The sequence below is a fragment of the Danio aesculapii genome, chromosome 18 (assembly GCF_903798145.1).
Source record: "Danio aesculapii chromosome 18, fDanAes4.1, whole genome shotgun sequence".
NCBI lineage: Eukaryota > Metazoa > Chordata > Actinopteri > Cypriniformes > Danionidae > Danio > Danio aesculapii.
Window position 1 is genome coordinate 45,689,556 of NC_079452.1, and position 17,741 is coordinate 45,707,296.

General features: G+C 34.8%; 2 protein-coding genes across 2 annotated transcripts; one reads left to right on the forward strand and one right to left on the reverse strand.

Moving 5' to 3' along the window:
- Window positions 1-968: 968 nt before the first annotated feature.
- On the reverse strand, window positions 969-4,449 carry ppcdc (phosphopantothenoylcysteine decarboxylase). The gene is made up of 5 exons (XM_056478305.1): window positions 4,067-4,449; window positions 1,878-1,973; window positions 1,584-1,712; window positions 1,329-1,497; window positions 969-1,125 (listed from the first exon to the last, which is right to left on the reverse strand). The coding sequence occupies exons 1-5, from the start codon at window positions 4,208-4,210 to the stop codon at window positions 1,052-1,054; spliced, it is 612 nt and encodes a 203-aa protein (XP_056334280.1). The 5' UTR covers window positions 4,211-4,449; the 3' UTR covers window positions 969-1,051.
- A 2,244-nt stretch (window positions 4,450-6,693) lies between these two features.
- hacd3 (3-hydroxyacyl-CoA dehydratase 3) lies at window positions 6,694-17,582 on the forward strand. Its single transcript, XM_056478110.1, is given in 12 exon segments — window positions 6,694-6,886; window positions 8,746-8,788; window positions 8,868-8,941; window positions 9,105-9,269; window positions 9,376-9,424; window positions 9,521-9,631; window positions 11,935-12,062; window positions 12,153-12,227; window positions 12,229-12,266; window positions 14,660-14,766; window positions 14,879-15,010; window positions 16,939-17,582. Coding segments are annotated over 12 exon segments (1,080 nt in total). The 5' UTR covers window positions 6,694-6,805; the 3' UTR covers window positions 17,016-17,582.
- The last annotated feature ends 159 nt before the right edge of the window (window positions 17,583-17,741 follow it).

Sequence of the window (17,741 nt, forward strand, 5' to 3'; positions counted from 1 at the left end):
GTAGAATCAGATTACTATGTCAACTAGCCACTGAAATACAAACAAATTAGTACTGTATCTTAAAATGCATTGACCAATCAAAATATCCCTTTTAACAAACTCAGAGCTCACACTAGGTCTGTCTATAAAGGTTTATCTTTTATTATTAAAAATCTATTTCCATGTGCCTGAGTAGCAAGTACACTAAGAAATGCTGGGTTGTTGTAACACAACACCTGGTCAATATAGACAAACCAAAAGTTGGGTTATTTTTTCATTTAATTTAAATTATACTTATTAATATGAACCCAGTGGGTGAGTTTGTCTGTTTTTAACCCACCAATAGGAAACACTCCTTCCTCTCTTATGCACCAGGCACTTTGTTGGAAACACTTTTATGTTTCTGTTTGTACAGCTAGCTCTTTTATATTTTTATACTTTGTACTTTTTTCTACAGCCACATACTCTATATATAAAGTCTTTGAATATTTTCTATTTGCATTTATTTTCAATTGCATAACTTTTATTTGACCATAATTTAGATTCTTATTGTTATTATTATTGTTTCGGTTGGTGTTATTATTATTTTTTATAAGGTCACAAGTGGTTGTGAAAGCATTTCACTGCATATCATACTGTCTATGTGACAAATAAAATTTGAGCAGCAAATTTTAGACTGAAGTTGCTCTGACCCACAAAGTAGCACAAAAAAGAAATACTGTAATAATAATCATACTGAAATATGTTATATTATATTGATATATAGATGTACATACAATTGTCAATTTGTATATTGTTATTCCATACTTATTTGTTCTATTCTTCATATTTATGATTGTTGACTTGCTTTATTATTAGCGTTTTGCTGCTGTCATGAAAACAAATAAAGTTCTGATTCTGAATCATTATAATAATAGTAATATTTGTAAAACATTCAAATATCAAACTATTAAAAACGTCAAATACATTTAAAATAGTCTGTTTGTAGATTTGGTTAAAATATGGATTTTATTGTTTAAATAACCTCTCTCTTGACAGATGATGACCCTGGAAGAGTAGGTTTAGCCTGAGTTTATTTGGGATGACTCTGGACGTATTGTTTCACAGTATCAACAATAGTTGAGACCTCAGCCATGGCACCTTTACCTGTTAAAAATACAAAGGACAGACTGTAAGATGAGCTGAAACCCATGAAACATCACTTCATTATAATCAAGAAGCATGCTAATTATCTAATCGGTTTGATCTTTAGTTAACAAAATAGGCATGTGTGACTTCACACATTGTTTTGAACTAGTCCTTATCAATGCAACTGGCTCATAAAACCATTACGCTATCTTTGAAGATACCTTCATCTCCACAGACGAGTTTTTTGGCAATACATGGTATCTCAGTGTAGCCAAATGCTTTAATTGTGGACACTTGCTGAGCAGTGATTGGATGCTGCCACATGGCTGTGTTCATAGCAGGACAGAAGAGCAAAGGGCGGCTGATGTCCCAGGCCCGCACCACACACGTCTGCCATAAACAAAACTGGTAAGCACACTTCGATGATACCGCTTACATAGAAAACGCCACTAGAACGCAATAAACACATCACCTACCAGAAGGTTGTCACATATCCCACTAGCGATTTTGCCAAGTGTGTTGGCATCCAGTGGAGCAATCACTAAAAGATCTGCCCAACGTCTTAATTCAATGTGAAGAACTGGGTCAGAGCGCTTCGTCCACATCTAGCATAGAAATATACAAAAAGCAGTAAATTAAAATCCTCTTATAAGAGATTATTTAGATTATAAGACAGGCCGGACGTAAACATCACAGCAGGAAAGAATACAAATACAAAGTTGTTGTGTGCAGTGAAAGAAAATCTCTTCCCCTTTAAAGGCTAAACTCACCTCCCATTCGTCCTTATCTGTGTACACACGGACAGGGACTTCATTGATATCGTAAAAATGAGTGGCATGGTCTGTGGTGACCACACGCACATCGACCTGAACAACAGAACAGGAAAAATATCTGGTTACCTCACAGAGAAACCACCTTTGAAACTCAAGTTACCCTTAACAGACTTATAAAATCGTTTAAAAAAACACTTAAACTTAAGAACAGGATTATAACTAGGGCCAGAATCTGCGGACATTTATTGCTATTTCTGGGCAGAATTGTGTTAAAAATCTGCGGATTATGCGGAATGATTTTTGGAGTATCATAACTAAAACCTTAATATATGAAATAAAAAGTAATACCTTTTTAACTTTTATTTAATGTTTAAAATGCAAATCCAATTAGATTCACATTATTTGGTAAACAAAGCAAGTCTCTCATCTAATATATTATTTTACACACTGTATTGTAAATAAATAATATGAATATTTTCATATTAGTCAATAATATTACAAAAATTAATTGAAAAACTTAATAAATATAAATGTACACAAATTTACACAAGTAAATAAACAGAACCAATGATGAGCTAAAAATCTGTGGAATTCGGCATGCACAGATTCCGTGTGGGCCTAGTTATAACTCAAATGAAACTGTTAGAAAAATGGTTACACTGTTTTTTTCAACAACAATTGACTAATAACAGCAACAAACAAACAACAACAATTGACTAAAAGGTCTGATAACTGAAAAAAATGAAAACAAGATAACATTCCTTTTATATTTATTTTTCACACTTTATACTTTGAAATGTTAAGACAAATGTTTTTTAAATCATTTTCTGAAAATGCTCTCTTTCAAAAAAATCTTTTAAAAAAAGAGGTTTTTTTGAATGTCAAATAATGATTTTATAATTGAACAACTGTGATTTTAAATACAGGTAAAACTTTCATTTTTCATTAGAAAAATATTCATTTTTTTTCTCAATTTTTTTATAACTCTTAAATAGCGAGAACAGCAATATCCAACATCAAAACAAACCCACGATACTGATTTACAATTCACTTCTGTATCAGACCCGTAGCAAAAGGGGTTTGGGTCATTTGAAAGACCCACCCCTCACTGACAAAGGTCACATACGTGAGCTCATTTGTCTTATTTTGACTGCTATGCCATCATAAATTGTGAAAATAATTCATCGAAAAAGGCTTTAAGACCAAGCAGAATCCTCTGTTGGCTGTCCCTTCGGTGTGACTTGAGCTTTGACCAATGCAAACAGTTATTTTTTTATATTGAGTCCAACATCCAGCTGTGCAAGAAAACATACAATCTGACTTTCACTTCTGACCTGCTGTATTGTTGTTAAATAGAGAAAATATTTTACAAGTAACTTTTTAATTCTAAAACTTGGACCTTACTCTTGAAACAAAAAATGACCAATAAAAAGGTGTGAAGGACCAAAAGTGGCCCATGTTAAAATTGATTTAAATACTTGAATTTTCAAATGTACTTTTTTTATGAGAGAGGGTAGAAAAATGAAGCTCTATATTATTATTATTATTATTATTATTATTAATATTATTAGGTAAATGGCCCAATTCTGACCGAGGGCAGTTGAATGAGCTGGTCAGTTTGTTATTTGGCAATAGGCCACAGTTTTTAATTTAAAACATTAACAGATTCCTTTTTAATGATTTTGGACGTACATTTGTATTTTAAAAATAGCTATTTATTTATTTATTTATTTATTTATATATCTTTATTCTAAACCTTTATTTTTTATCAAAAAGTGATGACTATTCGACAGGCTACTCCAGCTAAAAATAGTGGTTAAAATATAACTAAAATGCAGAATATAGATGAAATAATTAAATAGTAAATGAGGCTTATAGCTGCAAAAAGGTCCACTTATTGAGAAAAACGAACCACCCCTTTCACCAGGCTGCCTACGAGTCTGTGCATGTTTGCTTAATTTTGATCAAATGAAACTAATACCATTTACCTCTTTTACATTTTACATTTATTTGACTACAACAGACGACAATATAACTAGAACGAAATGTTTAAAGAAATAGCACTCTCTAGTGGAGAAATGTATGAAATGAAAAGACATTGGAGAACATGAACTCAGAAGACATCAGTGTCTCTGTCAGGTTAAGTAATAATTTACATTTTGTTCTGTCTATGTAAACATACTCACCTCAGGAATCTCAAGAAGTTGTTTAACCAACAAAGGCGCCTTGAGTGCCGCGACACTGCCGGTCAAACCTACCAGAACATGAAATCTTGAACTAGTCTTTTGTAAGTCTGTTTGTAAATGATCAGATTCAGAGTTCTGCTGCATTATAAAAAATCTATTTAATGTTCTTGTTAAAAGTACAATACTTTTATTCTCTTTGGGTAGTTCACCCTGTCTAAAGTTCCCTCATATAAGATAACTATATTTATATAATGTCTTGTCAATATGTAAACTGTTTCTCGGATAAGACATTTTGGACATTTATATTACACATTTACTGCGCGTTAGAAGCGGTGCACGTTATTAACCGTCGCATATTTTCAGGTTTTGTCTACTTCCGTAAACATTGGCGTAAAAGGGGTTACAAACAGCATCACAGCGCCTCCTCTGGCTGGATGTGTAGGTGAAACTGGCAAATGGATAATTTCAACACATACAAGAGGGGTTTTGCATTCATTCATTTTCCTACGGCTTAGTCCCTTTATTCATCAGGGGTCGCCAAAGCGGAATGAACCGCCGACTTATCCAGCATGTATTTTATGCAGCGGATGCCCTTTCAGCTGCAACCCATCACTGGAAACACACATACAGTCTCAATCACACACATACACTACGGACAATTTAGCTTACCAAATTCACCTATAGCACATGTCTTTGGACTGTGGGGGAAACTGAAGCACTCGGAGGAAACACGGGGAGAACATTCAAACTCCACACAGAAAAGCCAACCCTTTTGCATTTTCAATAAAAATGAAATATGAATTAAACTTCCTTAACAACATTTCTAACGTGAGAAAAACTTCACAGAAGATTTATTTTCATAAATAAGTCTACAGTGTATTTTATGGCAGCCTACTCATATAGCTCATAATGTTCCTGAAATTCACTGGCAAACCATTTGCCAAACATAAATCAAATCGTTATTAAAATTTTACCTGATTTGCTATTTTATTTTTCTTTCTTCTTATTTTTTTTATACACTTTGATTCCTTTAAAATGTTTAACAGTTTAATGTTTACTGTTAAAAAACGCAATAAGTGGTGCAGGAGAACAAAACAGAGTCAAAGAAGGTTGCATGAACAAATAAGGCCTCAACTGTATATGAAAGGAAAACTGGAACTAGATTTATTTATATTTCTTTGGATCTCTGAGATGAGACTTTGATCAATGATGAGTATCATGTCTGCAGCCAGACTCTGTTGAATTTTGCGGATTTTTAAAAAAGTCATGCCATGAAATACATAAATAATGAATCACTGGTAATGTAAGATAAAAAAGAGGAAATAAAGAAAGAAAAGGAAAAATATTTATTGATTTAATCATAAGGACATGAAATGCTATAAAACAAAACACAAAAAGGTGATGCATTTAATTATGGAAAAATTCAATTTGATTTTAGTGTTGACAGAAAAAGTCAGAGAGAATTGTTTTTTAAATATTGTTACAAATTTGCTTTTTGTATGTTATAATTAAAATATGAAAAACAACAAATTATGTTACACAGTGTTGAGACAATATCTGATATGAAACATAGAATTTGGACAGCTCAAACAAAAATTCTTTGATAAGCGGACATTGGGGAAAAACATATACAGAACTTACCTTATCGAATTTGTAAGTGTATTTTCTACACTGCAGTAGGCCTATATGGGGCGTCATGGTGGCACAGTGGATAGCACCATCGCCTCAAAGCAAGGTCGCTGGTTCGAGCCCTGGCTATGCATTTCTGTGTGGAGTTTGCATGATGACATTTTGACTGATGACATTTATTCTACATTTAAAATACAAATGTGTAATTTAAATGTGTCAGTTTCATAAAATAAAAATGTCAAGATGACAAATATTTTTTTAGACAATTAATAATACCATAACAATGGTTTACTTCAAAACAGAAAAATTAAGAAAATAATATTGGCGAAACATCGCAATCACAACAAATAAAACGTGTCATTTTGACCTATTTTTATTTTCTGTCAAAGAAATAAATTACGTCATTCGCGGTGCTACATGGGCAGTGTAGTCAAAAGACGGTACGTAGGCAACCTTTCTCTTTTCTCAATTTCAAGATCTTTTCTGCGGAGTTTTAACAGAAAATGAAGGGGAGACTTCCTGGAAGGGATACAGCTGTGATACGTCTACCCTCCAACAGTGCAGCCAGACCCTTCTTCTAGCCTCACCCTTATAGCTCACCCCACATCTAAACACAACTATCAAAAGTAATGTAAAAACAATTATACATAGTATTATTTATATTATTTATTAAATTACCGATTAAATTGTATTTTATTAACATCTACTCCTACCCAAACTCTAAACTCAACCCTCAAAGTAAAGTAAAAACAGTAATTTTACCAAGTATTATTCCTACTATTTATTAAATTACCGATTATATTGGATTTTATTAACATCTACCCCAACCCTCACAGTAACGTAAAACTTTAATTATTATTGTACAGTGTCACAAAAAATTATGCTAAGAGAGTATCCGTAGCTGTATCCCATCTAGACTTTACCGTTGAAGAGTGCGGTGGGTGTTGTGGGTTGTGTCCGGTTGTGTCACGCGAGCGCATGCGCATACGGAGAAATTCTGGACATGACAGAATTCTAGGAAGCGTCTTCCGGCTGCTAGTTGCAAGGTCTGCATTGCCTGTCATTCATTGTTAAATCTTTGTGAAGCCCATATTAATGTAAATAATAGCAATGTCGGCACTCACACCTCACGTGTACTGGGCACAGCGGCATGGGGAGATTTACCTGCGCGTGGAGATCAGTGATGCTCAGGTAAAAGCAACTTGCTTATCATAATAACTAATGCACTGTATGCTTAACCAGTTCTTTTCCCCATATATTGCAATCAATATGCGCAAATCCTGGTTGTAGGTATCGAAGCTTTAAGACTGAACAGTGTATAGTATGATATTGTGTAGAATAACAACAGCTTTTGTGGCTCTGATGGCAGAGCTTGAAGCATCAAGCCCAGATCACAGAGAAAACAGAGATGAAGATTACTGAAAGGGTGATCAGGACTTGATCCTACTGGCCCCACTAACCATCTGGCCCATTTACAATGACAGAGCATGTTTTATTTACAACCAAGGAAGAGAAACTGCCCCCTCATTGTTTCTCAGGGCACGATAAAGCATGTTTTTAAAGGTAATGCGAGAAACGGCCTGCTGCCTCTGAGAGCTCTGGGTTAAAGGTGATATTCCTGTGATAATACAAAATAGGACTGCTGCAATGGCCCTTTATGCAAAAATATTTGTGTATGGCCCATATTATAACATGCTAGAAAACTGTTTTCCATAGTGTGTCTGCATATGTCAAAACACAAAAGGATGATTAAGACTTATTACAAAACATTCATATTTATAAAAATACAATTATTTTGCACACCTCTTAGAATAAACCCCAAGCTCTGTGCTTGTCTGTCTTTTTTTAACTTTACATCACAAATTGTCTGTAATAATATTTTAGTAAATGTATAATTACCAAATCACACCAATTTATCTTTTCAATTCTTGAATATCATGATAAATTGTGGTATATTTAATATTTACAGGTATTTTTTTAGGTGAGACTCTACAATAGTTAAGGTTCATTAATTAAAGTTAGTCAATTAAGATGTATATGAGCAACACTCGTAGCAGTGCAATATGACTGTATATTGGCACTGGTGGGAAGCGTGCCTTAGTGTCCCATCAGTGATGATATACAGCCATACTATATTGCATATTGACTGCTATATTGCATTTGTAGAACAGTTTGACAGCATAAATGTGTATATAAAATAGAAAATCAAACACGGAGAGTCTAAAAATCCTTTTGTATGAGGAACAAATTATATATAATGCTGGGTGCATTGGTGTATCATATCCTAAAACTTTACTAATCTCCCTTTCAACCTCCTGCCAATACATTTGTATTTTGAGACATTCCCAAAATATGTGAACATAATCCCCCACTTCTCCACAATCTCTCCAGCACTGTGATAATTATATAGAACTATTGAATTTGGGGACCACTAATAGAACTCTGAAGAACCTCATCTTCATCTTAGAGGCAAACCCTTTTCATATTTAACTGCTTATACCCTTATGACAATTTGTGCATATTTGTTCCCGCATTTTATCCTCTATTATAATGTTTAACTCTAATTCCCAATTTCTTTTGATATAATAAGAGTCATCAGATTTATCCTGCATTCATTTTCTATATAAATGGGCTGCATGATTTTTAGTAGGCAGACCATGTCCAGTAATATCTATTAAATTATTTTTCTATTATTATTTGTTGGAGATCTTTTTAATATCCCCTTGTTTATGGTTTGTGATATATCGCAGTTGTAAATATCTAAAGAAATCATTAGATTTCAGTGTAAATCTGTTAGATGATTGAGAAAAGGATATAAAGGTCTCCCAATCAAAAAGTTTAATTTAATTTCAATTGAAGATCAGCAATCTAAAAACAATGACCCTGTGAATGCATTTATATTCAATAAGGCTTTATTATTTTATAACTGGACATTATAATATTTGTTTGATGCTCAGTGCATTTGAAGTCACTGATAGCAGTTAGAGGAGGAGCTTGAAACTTCACACTTCTCTTTTTATCTTGAGTCAGTCTCTCTCTCTATCACACAGGATCTCAGTATTGGTGTAAAAGAGAACATCCTCCAGTTCAGAGGTACGTCTCACAGCTAACCATCAGCTGGAAGCTTTTCATTCTCAATTGCGTGACTTCAGCGTGCTCTGCTCTTTTAAAGGTCAAGGGCACGGTGCAAAAGGAGAAAATGAATATGAATTCAGCTTGGAGTTCCTAAAACCTGTTAAACCTGAGGTAACGACATTGCCATTTACAACATTATAGGAAATTGCGAATGTAAAATATTTGGTTGCTCAATGAGGTGTTTGGTGAAAAAGCAGAAGTGCATTTAGTTTGGTGTCATCTATGGCCTGTCAGTTTTTTTTAATGTGTCTTATCAACATAAAAATGTCCACAGGTTAAACACAAATCCACCCAGCGGCAGGTGAATATTACGGTAAAGAAGCAGGAGGAAGTGTGGTGGAATCGACTCACTAAGCAGGAGAAGAAGCCTTTGTTTTTGGCACCTGATTTTGACCGCTGGTTGGATGAGTCAGATGCAGAAATGGAGCTCAGAGAGAAGGTAAAGAGGTTTGCTGTTTACCAAAAGTGTGAGTTATTGAAGTTAAACTCGAGGAGCGCTGTACCGTAGCAGTGCGATGTGTTAAACTAGTGTTTATTTGACACAGGAAGAGAAAATAAACAAAGTCAGCATTGAGTCAAGGGTTCGTAAGGACCGTGAGTATATTTTTAATTCCATGTAAAGTAAACATGGCAGGGCTTACCAAATAATAAGCATGCATTCATTACTCGTTTATGTTACTGTGTTTGCAGCTTTTCTTGGGTTGAAAAAAGGGTTTCTCTTTATGTACAACTTGGTCCAGTTCCTTGGATATTCTTGGATCTTCGTCAACATGACTGTACGTCTGTTCATTCTTGGACAAGGTTAGTCTGTTTTGTGTTATAATTTACAAGCAGGTAAAAAATACATTTATGTTTTTCAGCTGTAGTTGTTGTCAGGAAAGGCATCTCATTTGAATTTTGAGTTCTCATTTCATTTGAGTTCTGTTATGCAAATATATATGTCTGTATATAAATTTAGATACATGGGTAAAAGACAAACAGGTGAATCAAAAAATATTGAAGATTTTAACAGAGATTCAAATGTTTATGTGCATTGGAACATGCCCTGCTTAATTTTAATATTTTTTCAGAAATATTTATTTTAAATATAAATTATTAATAATAAGTTCAATTCGTGTTTATTTATATAGCACTTTTACAATGTAGATTGTGTCAAAGCAGCTTAACGTAGTTCTACAGTGTGGTTAAATTTCACTGCTGAAAGTTCAAACACTGAAGACCAAATCCACCGAAGCGCAGCTCCCCAAGTCTCAATCCGAGCAAGCCAGTGGCGAGGAAAAAAAGCAAACTTCACCAATTGACGAAGTGGAAAAAAAACCCTCGAGAGAAACCAGGCTCTGTTGGGCACGGCCATTATTCTTCTGGCCAAACTACCTGTGTGGAGCTGCAGTCTAGGCGTCGGAGGCTGGAGAAGCTGGACGTCCATCATGGGGAAGCTGCAGGTGTGAGTAGGTCACCAGCAGTAGGTCAGGCTGTCAGGCTGGCCCACGGGATCAATGCAGGGACTCGTTTGTCATGGTGGTCTTTCGGGAATCAGTCTCACGCACTCCATTCCTCCATGACCACCACAGCATCAGCTTGGGATACGGCCTGGTCCAGGATTATGGATATCTAAAAACACATCAATTTAGCTGTGCATTTACTGAATGAGCACTTTGCTACATTCCACAAATCACAATATTAATTTTACTTACTTACTCCTAGGGCCGTTTATATTGAAGTTGATATTTAGCTGCACCATGTTGGTGTTTTGTAACATCTAATTTTTTTTAACCCAACGCTCAAACCCCAACCCGGAGGAACAGGACATACACACATACACTATGGCCAATTTAGCTTACCCAACTCACCAATAGCGCATGTCTTTGGACTTGTGGGGGAAATCGGAGAACCCGGAGGAAAGCCAAGCGAGCACGGGAGAACATGCAAACTCCATACAGAAATGCCAACTGACCCAGCCAGGGCTTGAACCAGCGACCTTTTTGCTGTCAGCGCTACCCACTGCGCCAGCATTTATTTCTTTTTTATGTTAAGCACTTTAAATTACCATTTTTAATAAATGTGCTACATAAATAATCTTTAAAATATAAATAAAAGTATAATTAAAACAACAAAAAAAACAACTAAAATATTGTTCAGAGTAACAATAGTTTGAAAAAATCTTGTTAGGCATATTTAAAACAAATCCTTTTATGACATAGGATCTTTTTAAAAAGGATACAAATATTATTTACTTCATCGAAGAAGCGTGAAAAATAGGTGCGTCCTAAGTTGCATACTATTCTAAGTAGAATAAAAGAAATTGAAACGTACTGCTGTACATCCACCATTTTGTTCCTGTCATGTTACCTACCAGCATAAGTTGCAATGCTTTACTGTCATTAATAAAACCTTGCGTGTTGCCTCAGGATAGTAAAGTGAACATTGAATATGCACTTCAGAATCTCAGTGATAGTTCGCCACTTGTGTAATTGCTGCCTACAGTCTTTCAAATACTGCAGTATGTATTTTGACTAAATAGCAGAGAAGTATTCAATTTCAGTCTATGTCTCATATTTTACTATGGACCTTACTGTTTAAGATTGCAAAAGAGTGGAAAGTTTCCGGTAAAGTTCTGGAAAATGTCCATGAAAACTTCGTCCTGGAAATTTTGGAATTATTCCAAGTTGGAAACTTTACATGAATTACTTATAAGTTTTGAGCATTATAGATAAACTGTATATACAGCCTTTACTATAAACATGTTGTTCATAAGCTGACATGCACACAAACTAATGCATATTAAAATGACATTTTTGATTGATTTAATAGTAAGTGGAACATTAATTCTCTCATTGAGCGAGACAAAAGCATAAGTATATACCCTTATGTTTGCTGTAAAATGAAAGAAATCACCTAAATGTTCGCTCAGTCCGTGTATTTGTTTATACAATGGTCAATTTTGGTGCACAATAGCTAGTTTTGTTTAAAAAATTAATCAATAAAAAAAATTATTCAATTCAGTTTATTCCCATTCATTCCCATATATTCCTATGAAAAGTTTCCAGCTTCGAAAATTCCCAGAATTTTGCAACCCTGTTACTGATTCTTCCTCAACCCTACAGATTCTTTCTACGACACATTTCATACCATCGCTGACGTGATGTACTTCTGTCAAATGCTGGCAATAATGGAGGTTATTAATCCCGCTGTGGGCTTGGTAAAGACCGGAGTCATGCCTGCTTTTATTCAGGTACATCTCTTTCACCTTGTGCTTTGGTAACCAATTTAATTCACTTCTTTAAACCATATATAATAAATATTGAATGTTATCTCTTTAAAGGTGATGGGGAGAAACTTCATCCTTTTCGTCATATTCGGCAGCTTAGAGGACATGCAGAACAAGCCAGTGGTGTTCTTTTGTGTTTTATCTGTGGAGCACGATTGAGATATTCAGGTAATTATGAGAATCACTTTTGATAGTGTGATCTTACAACAACGTGTTTATTTGGACCACAGTTTCTGCTGGCAGTGAGGAAATGTTAGTGTTTTTATCTACAGGATTTCCTTTTCCGTGTATTCTGAGGCTGATAACTAATAACTTCCTGTATGCAGACATTTGCTTATCAAAGGAAATACATTTACTCTTCCTAAAACGAAGTAGAAGAACCTAAATTGTAATTATGAAATAAAAAAAATACCTCAGAAAGATATTTACTGAAAGATTTTGATGCATGATATGTGTATTTTGGGGTCATCTACATCTCATTGAGCATCCTGTCAGTATTGCATCACTGGAGCCTCTATTTGTGTTGCAGTTTTATATGGTTTACAGAATATGGAGGCTAAAGACTGTGGAGAGTTTTCAGTCTTGGCTCTTTCATCAGTGGTGTTGCGTGTGTGTGTGTGTGTGTGTGTGTGTGTGTGTGTGTGTGTGTGTGGTTTCTGTATAGCATCAGCTATTTCACACTTCTTCCTCTAGTGTGATAAAAGTCTTTTTTTGTCTGTGGGCTTATACTTATGGGGCATCAGCGTGCTAAAAGTGCCATGTCACTGTCACACTCATTGCCTCAAAACTGTGGTATACATGAATATATCTGCAACAGTATTTGTTGTTATTAAGTGATTTTATTCAATTATTAAATATTTAAAACGAAATATCTTTATTCAAGTAAACAATGGAAACTACTGAGGTCATTATGTTTTTTTAGCATTAAGTTGACCAAGAAAGGCATATAAGACTATATTCCTATTTTAAATCCTGAAAACATTTTTACTCAAATAAATAATGGAAACTACTGTTCAACTAATGTTCATTAGCATTCAATTGACAAAGAGAGTCATTAGAGACTATTTCTACTTTAAATCCTGAAAAATACACATCATGGTTGAACTTTAAACTGTTTTAGATCGGGGGTTGCTTGGTGATTAAAAAAAACTATTAATGAACTATTGGAATTATCATATTGTATCCATAACCTACAGAAGACAAAAATAGTATTTACTAGTTACATAAAAAAACATGCAAATAAAAAGCCATCAGCCTCTTAATTTTTTCTCTTTGGATCGTGACCCCTGGGGTGTTTACATTTATATTAATAATATTATTGCATTATTTAATATTAATAGCGGCAGTTGCAGCAGATAAATTTTTTCAGCACTATGGTAAACTATGGCACCTTTACGGCACTCGCGTACATTAAAAATAAAAGTTTTTTAAAAAAGATAAAAAAATCATACATGATTGAAGTTAGAGGATGTTCTTCAGTCTCCAAAATTCAACCAAGAATAGTCTTGTGCAGTAATCATTGTGCCCACCAGTCTCATTAGATGAGGTTAATGCTAAATTAAACAAATGAATAAATGACAAAAACAATAATAATTGCGATTGTTAGACTGTTGCACTTCTTTGTGTTGTCAATATGCTTGTGTTTATTTTGGCCTATTTGTGTGTGTGAAACGCTTGTGTTTATAGCCACCTCCGAGGATAGCGGGGCTCATGAATCACTGGCATTGTTATTTTGGGGGTCAAAAGTTTGGGAAGCCCTGGTTTAGGGTTCCCATGAGTCATGGCATTTCTGGAATATCATGAAACTTTAGAAGGTCTGTTCCAAACATCAAAAGTCAGGAAAGTTGTATACATTTTTGTACAAGTCATGGAATATCAGTAACTTTTGACTGTTTCTTTAAATGACGGTTTCCATTCATCAAAATGTACTTTTTCTATAACATATTTTTATATTGCGCTGTTTCATGCCTATTCCTATGGTTAGGGTATTTTCATCTCCATTTTATTCTAAAGGGCAATCTCTTAAGTCAAATGCAGTCACCTGACTGTACCTGTGAACCAAGGATATCATGCAGCACAAGACTAATTTGAAGAATCACCACTCTAAAGACTTAAAAAGTTAAAAAGTAGAAGACAAAAAAAGCTAAATTTAAAAAGCCTTAAGAAATATATAAAAATATTAGGTAAATTATCCATTGTTGTTTTAGTAGTGACTATTAAAAGTCCTGCAATATGATATTCAACCTAAAACCATATTAATATTATGCAAAGCACAACTGCAGCCTGATTTTCTAATTATTAGATGTCATGGAAATTCAGATTTTTGGTCAGGGATTTTGATATTTGGCTTAAAATGGGAACCATGTTTGTAATGTTTTTTATATTGTATTCTTGATCAAATATATGCAGCCTTGGTCAGCAAAAGAGATATCTAAACCTAATATTTTTCTATTTTGATAAAAAAAACTGTTGTTATTGTGATATTCTGATGTTTAAAGTATTTAATGTACCTTTGTTGGAAGATGTGTATCATACTAATCCGACTTCCAAATGAACCACAGGTATCCCTTCTACATGTTGGCCTGCATTGACACTGAATGGAAGTTGCTGACTTGGTTGAGATACACCATTTGGATGCCGCTGTACCCTCTTGGAGTGCTAGCTGAAGGTATGTTTTCTTTGTCTCAATGAAAATTCATGGGCTGTTTTTGAGATCTTAACATTAACATATAACAATGTACATACATAACTTTTCTTCTGCTCACTTGTGTTGTTTACAGCTGTGGCGGTGATCCAGTCCATCCCCATCTTTGATGAAACCAAACTCCTCAGTATTCCTCTGCCTAAAGCCACTGGCCTCTCTCTCAGCTTCTCCTACATCCTGCAGCTCTACCTGGTTCTCATGTTCCTGGGTAAGATCCAGAACATACATGCAACATGTACAAAAGGACTCACACTGTGTTTCTCCATCACATGTCCAGCTCTTTGTGATTTAGTAGTCAGATTTTTGAAAATCTTTTTAATTAACGTAATAAAGCAAATTATTGGCCACATATATTAAATGGGTACAAATTAAAGGTCCTATGGAATTTAAATATATTTTTTAGATGTTAGTATACTGATGTTAGTACCAGTATTGTTAGTTTTTAGGATATCTATAAGCTAGTGTGCACCAAAACAGTGACAAAATTCCTGTAGAGGATATAAAATTGACATGAACATGTAAAGCTTGTAGTTTGTCACTTCTGCCTGAACGGATCAACGGTTTTATTCACATCACCTCATACTACAGTTTCTTACCAATTCTTGACCAATCAAATGCTCTATAGTATCTGACTTTCCCCACCTTCTTCCAGATGCTTCACATTTGATGCGCTAGAGCTCAACCACTCTCACTGGCAGAGCAGTGAACAAAACGCTGTTGGCGGTTTTTAAAAAGGGGAGGAGCTACACTGTCCCCTACACTGTTGAGATTACATCAAACATCGGGGGGAAAAAAGCACATTTCCAAGCACTTCTCGGCACCTTTAAGACTATAATTTTATTAAAAAAAGGTTGAGTGCAAAGTTCTGCAGGTGATCTATGAGCTAGAATGTACACTACCTGACAAAAGTCTTGTTGTCGATCCCAGTTGTAAGAGCAACAAATATTAACTCGACTTCTAGTTGATCATTTGGAAAAGTGACTGAAAAGTGACTGATATCAGTGAAGTTTGGTGAAGGAAAAAATCATGGTTTGGGATTACATATAGTGAAGGGGCGTGCGAGAGATCTGCAGAGTGGATGGTAACATCCACAGCCTGAGGTATCAAGACATTTGTGCTGCCCATTACATTATAAACCACAGGAGAGGGCAAATTTCAGCAGGACAGCGTTCCTCCTCATACTTTGCCTCCACAAAGTTCCTGAAAGCAAAGAAGGTCAAGGTGCTTCTGGATTGGCCAGACCAGTCACCAGACATGAACATTTTTGAGCATGTCTGGTGTAAGATGAGGGAGCATTGAAGATGAATCCAAAGAATCTTAATGAACTCTGGGAGTCCTGCAAGAACGCTTTCTTTGCCATTTCAGATGACTTTATTAAGATATTTGAGTCATTGCAGAGATGTATGGATCTCTGCAATAACTTCATCCTTTGGGAACCGATTGGATCATTTAAAGATGGGCGTAGATAATAAAATTATGGAAGAATGGAGAAAAACAAGGCAGAAACAAGACATTCCCTGATAGCCCCACCCTAAAAGACTAATAGCCCCTCCCGAAAGGCATTCCATGTGACCAGAATTGAAAAAAATTTGTTTTAAAGGGGCAGAGAGAAATGTTATTAGATAAAACATTGTGAGGGCAAATAAAATTTTACAAAGCAATGAAGTGCATAGATACGTTGTTTAAACCCAGCACTACTATATATATATATATATATATATATATATATATATATATATTTCTACTTAAGAGTGAGTAAACCTTTTGTAGGAACTGTTAAGTTGATTTGGCCAATTTTTTTACAATTATGAAGTTCTGGTTCATTTAATTTATAATATTATGGCAATGGTTTTACTAAAAAATGGTCAACTAATCACTTTTTACATCTCTAGTTATGTTTTAAGTATGTATTTGGTAAATCCTCTCAGTAATACCAAAAGAGGATTTACCTTGGCATTAAATGTAATTAAATCTGACTCCAAATATCTGAGCTAAATGTAAATCGCTATTACATATGGATAAAATTGAGATTTTTCTAAATTTGAACTGTTATTACATTTTCTTGATATTTCCAGGTTCTTAACTGTATTGACCCTGTCACACTTCCATATGATATTAATAAATCCTTTATTTCAGGCCTTTTCATCAACTTCCGCCACCTCTTCAAGCAGAGAACCAGACGCTTTCGCACAAAAAAGAGGAAAGCTAACTGAGAGGAAAGAGACCCTGCAAGCTTCAATCTCCTCCTGCATCTCCGATTTCATTTGTCGCCTTCATTCTTTTTTCCTACATGTCCTCTTTTACAGTCAAGTCATTACAGAGGGGAAAAAAAATGTTTTTTAAACTCGAAACTCAAGTGCATTTATTGTCACCACACTGAAGGACCATGACCGATTCTAAAACACTAGGAGGGAGAAATATCATATAATTCTAACCAGGACCATGAAGGTATTTGTAGATTCTATCATCTCCTCTGTTTGCAGTTTTTGTGTTTGATGTAGTAGATTAGCTTACTCGACTGAAAACACAAGGGACATTTTATCATTCCCTGAGATGTGTTGTAATAGTCATTTCAGTTGAAAACAACAAGACAGACCTCAGGGAATACCTCACGGAAGAGACAATTAAGTGTCACTGGATGTGGGATATGGACACGAATGTAAAAATGCAACGGTTGAATTAAATTTCAATGAAATAAACTGTTGATTTTTGGATTACTATCATTAAGCATAAACTACAGACAGTGAAAATACTATTAGTCAATGCTTCAAAAAACCTTATTTACACAAACTGCATTTTTGCTTCCTTTTCTCGAATTGAGTGCTCAACGTCATCATTTATCTCACTAAAGTTCAAGGTTTCCTTTTGTTTTATATCGATTATCAATAAAAAAGCAAACCCAACTACTGTAGCGCTACTAAAACAATGCCACATTAGTG

Bases quoted from the DNA above. Each gene is read 5' to 3' on its own strand.
- ppcdc (XM_056478305.1), bottom strand. From the start codon at position 4,210: ATGCAGCAGAACTCTGAATCTGATCATTTACAAACAGACTTACAAAAG. The intron at 1,974-4,066 runs GTGAGTATGTTT...TCTGTTGTTCAG, and splicing joins AACTTCTTGAGATTCCTGAG to GTCGATGTGCGTGTGGTCAC. The intron at 1,713-1,877 runs GTGAGTTTAGCC...TTTCTATGCTAG, and splicing joins CAGATAAGGACGAATGGGAG to ATGTGGACGAAGCGCTCTGA.